Source organism: Thamnophis elegans, chromosome 12 (assembly GCF_009769535.1).
Source record: "Thamnophis elegans isolate rThaEle1 chromosome 12, rThaEle1.pri, whole genome shotgun sequence".
NCBI lineage: Eukaryota > Metazoa > Chordata > Lepidosauria > Squamata > Colubridae > Thamnophis > Thamnophis elegans.
The window spans coordinates 10,347,745-10,350,500 of record NC_045552.1 but is presented as its reverse complement, the minus strand read 5'-3'; the positions used below and the strand labels follow the sequence as shown (position 1 = coordinate 10,350,500).

Sequence of the window (2,756 nt, the reverse complement as noted above, 5' to 3'; positions counted from 1 at the left end):
GGTTTTATTTTAGTTTAGCCGGCGAAGAAGCCGATCGATTCGAGATCGGTGGGGTTTTTTTTTAGACTGGTGGAAGCGCTCGGGGGGGGGGGGATAACTCAAGGCGCGCCCCCGCCTGCCAACGCACCCGCGCACATCTCTCTCTCCCCGCTCCTTCTCTCTCTCGCTCCCTCCTCTCTTTCCCTCCCACCCTCTCCCTCTCTTTCCCTCCTTCCTTCTCCCTCTCCCTCCCTCCTTCTCTCTCTCCCTTCCTCCTCTCCCTCCCTCCTCTTCCTCCTTCTCTCTCTCCCTGTCTCCTTCTCTCTCTCCCTGTCTCCCTCTCCTCCCTCCTCTCCCTCCTTCTCTCTCTCCCTTCCTCCTCTCCCTCCCTCCTCTTCCTCCTTCTCTCTCTCTCCCGCTCTCCTTCTCTCTCTCCCTGTCTCCCTCTCCTCCCTCCTCTCCCTCCTTCTCTCTCTCCCTGCCTCCCCCTCGCTCCCTCCCTCCTCCTCTCTCTTCCTGCCTTCCTCTCCCTGCCTCCCTCCTTCTCTCTCTCTCTCCCTCCTTCTCTTTCCCTCCTCTCCATCCCTCTCTCTCTTCGGCGAGCGGAGGAGAGAAGCCCGCAGCCTGCTCGCCGGAGGGGCAGGGGAGGGCAGGGCGCGCAGGAAGCGGCGGCAGCGGCGGGCCTCCCGCCTCCTCCTCCCCGGGAGGCTGGGATGGGGCCAGGCAGCGGCTCGAGCCGGCCGAGAGGTGGCGGCTGTGCCAAAGCTGCCTGGGAGCCCGGCGCGTGGATCGCTCTCGGCTGAGGAGCAGAGCCCGCGGGAGGAGGAGGAAGAGGAGGAGGAGGAGAAGCGAAAGCGGCAAGCCGGGCGCGCGCGCGCCCCCGCTCCGCTTTGCGGTTGGACCCCCCCGGGCAAAGCGGGGGGGGGGGAGGCCGCGAAAGAGCCAGCGAGGAGCCCTGTCGCTGCGCCCCCGCTCCGCTCGGCCGGCAAGATGGGCTGCTGGAGCCGGAGGCTCGTCGGAACCGGAGCTCCGTCGCTACTGCTGGTCTTGGCGGTCCTGCTGCTCCTGGCCGGGCAACAGCCGAGCGCCGGCCGGAAACCTCCTAAGAGAAGATGCGCGTCGGGCTGCACCTGCACCAAGGACACGGCGCTGTGCGAGGGAGTCAAGGAGATCCCCCGCGATCTGCCCCCCAACCTCATCTCCCTGTAAGCTTTCTCCGGGCGAGGGGAGGGGAGGGGGCTTCTTTTAACCTCCCCCCTCATCTACTTTCCTTCCTTTTTTTTAAAAAAAATCCCTCCTTGCTTAGCAAAAGAGCTAGTGGATCTCCCGGATGATACACATTGAATCTACCCCCTCCAAGATCTTCCAGGATCAAGGCTGAAATCTACTTGGTTCCCTCTTCCAAGATCAAGGCTCACAGCTACATGGTCCCCTCTCCCAAGATTAAAGCTTGGGGGCCGGGGGGGGGGGGGCTTCCCAGGAGTAATAGACACCCCCTTCTCCCAAGGAAGACCTCCCCCCCCCCCCCCTGGGCTGCCCCCTTCTCCCCATCTTCTAAAAACTGCCATGAAAGGGGTCGTGGGAACAGGCCCAAGATCTGCACTTCTGGCAGAGTCCGAACTCTTACTTCAAGGCTAGCCTTGCCTGGAGAGTTGAGGGCAACTTTTGTGGGGTCTCTGGATGGGGAGGGGAGGAAGAGGGGGCTGGAAGTGGCGGGGAAGAAGCTGGGACATTGAGCTAGCAGGAAGCCCCAGGAAGTGCACTGCTTCCCCTTAGTCCTTTGCTGCACCTCTGGTGCAATGATGGAAAGCAGGTTAGCAGGGAGATGTGGCTGGGGAGACATGGATTTTAATCCAGAGGACACCCCAAAAAAAACACAAATTCTGTTTGAGGAGGGCTGAAATTCAGTGTGCATCCTCTCCCTTCTTCCTAGGGACTCACCTCCTAAAAGTAGGGTACCTTAACATCTAGCTGTTTCCTGTTTTCTTCCAGTGTGGTTTTTTTTTGGGGGGGGGAATATCTATGGTAACGGGGCAGTTTCCAGCAAATCTTGCATCACTGGATCCCCAAAACAACAACCTTCTGAAAGAAGAGAGGCTGAGGAAAAAGCCACTGGTCCAGGTTCAACCTGAGTCAGGAAAAAATGCCAATTTAGATTTCTCTCATCCGGATCTTAATCGGTAACAGCAGCACGCTGGCATCCCTAAATCATGGAAAGATGTCCCTCCTTGACAGGATGGGCAGCATTGCTGAAATTGGCAGCTACGAGCGTTCCCTCCCACCCCCCCACCGTGCCCAAATAATTGCAGATCCCCTGAGGAAATTGGATGCAGCTTGACAAAGCCCCCCCCCCCTTTGAAACTTGGAATATTGCCAGACATAACACCTCCATGCACACAAATGCGCCTCAAGGTGATGCAGGTAAATTTCTCCAGGTAAAGCTGGCTCCAGGAAAGTTCTCTTGTCCCCTCACAGGGGAGGGAGGGTTCAGATGGGAACATTCAGAATTGTGGATTGCTATCCAAGGAGCCTCTTGATGGTAGATTTCTGGCTAAGCGAGGAGGAATTGATGTGGTCCTTCCCTTTGGACCAGGTGATGGTACAGTTGTTTTGTTGCTGAGAATCTCTCTCTCTCTCCCTCTCCCCTTCTCTCCCTACCACCCCTCCTCTTCCTCTCTCTCCCTCCTTCCCTCCTTCTCTCTCCTCCTCCATCTTCTCTCTTTCCCCCCTCCCCCTCTTCCTCCCTCTCTCCTCCCTCCTTCCCTCTCTCCCCCTCC

General features: G+C 58.5%; 1 protein-coding gene across 1 annotated transcript in view; it reads left to right on the top strand.

Moving 5' to 3' along the window:
* The first annotated feature begins 569 nt into the window (after positions 1 to 569).
* Positions 570 to 2,756, top strand: part of LOC116515442 (leucine-rich glioma-inactivated protein 1-like) — a 31,509-nt gene continuing 29,322 nt past the window's right edge. The window contains exon 1 of the mRNA XM_032227486.1: positions 570 to 1,184. Coding sequence (XP_032083377.1) covers positions 970 to 1,184 — 215 coding nt within the window. The 5' untranslated portion in view covers positions 570 to 969. The remainder of the gene's footprint in view (positions 1,185 to 2,756) is intronic.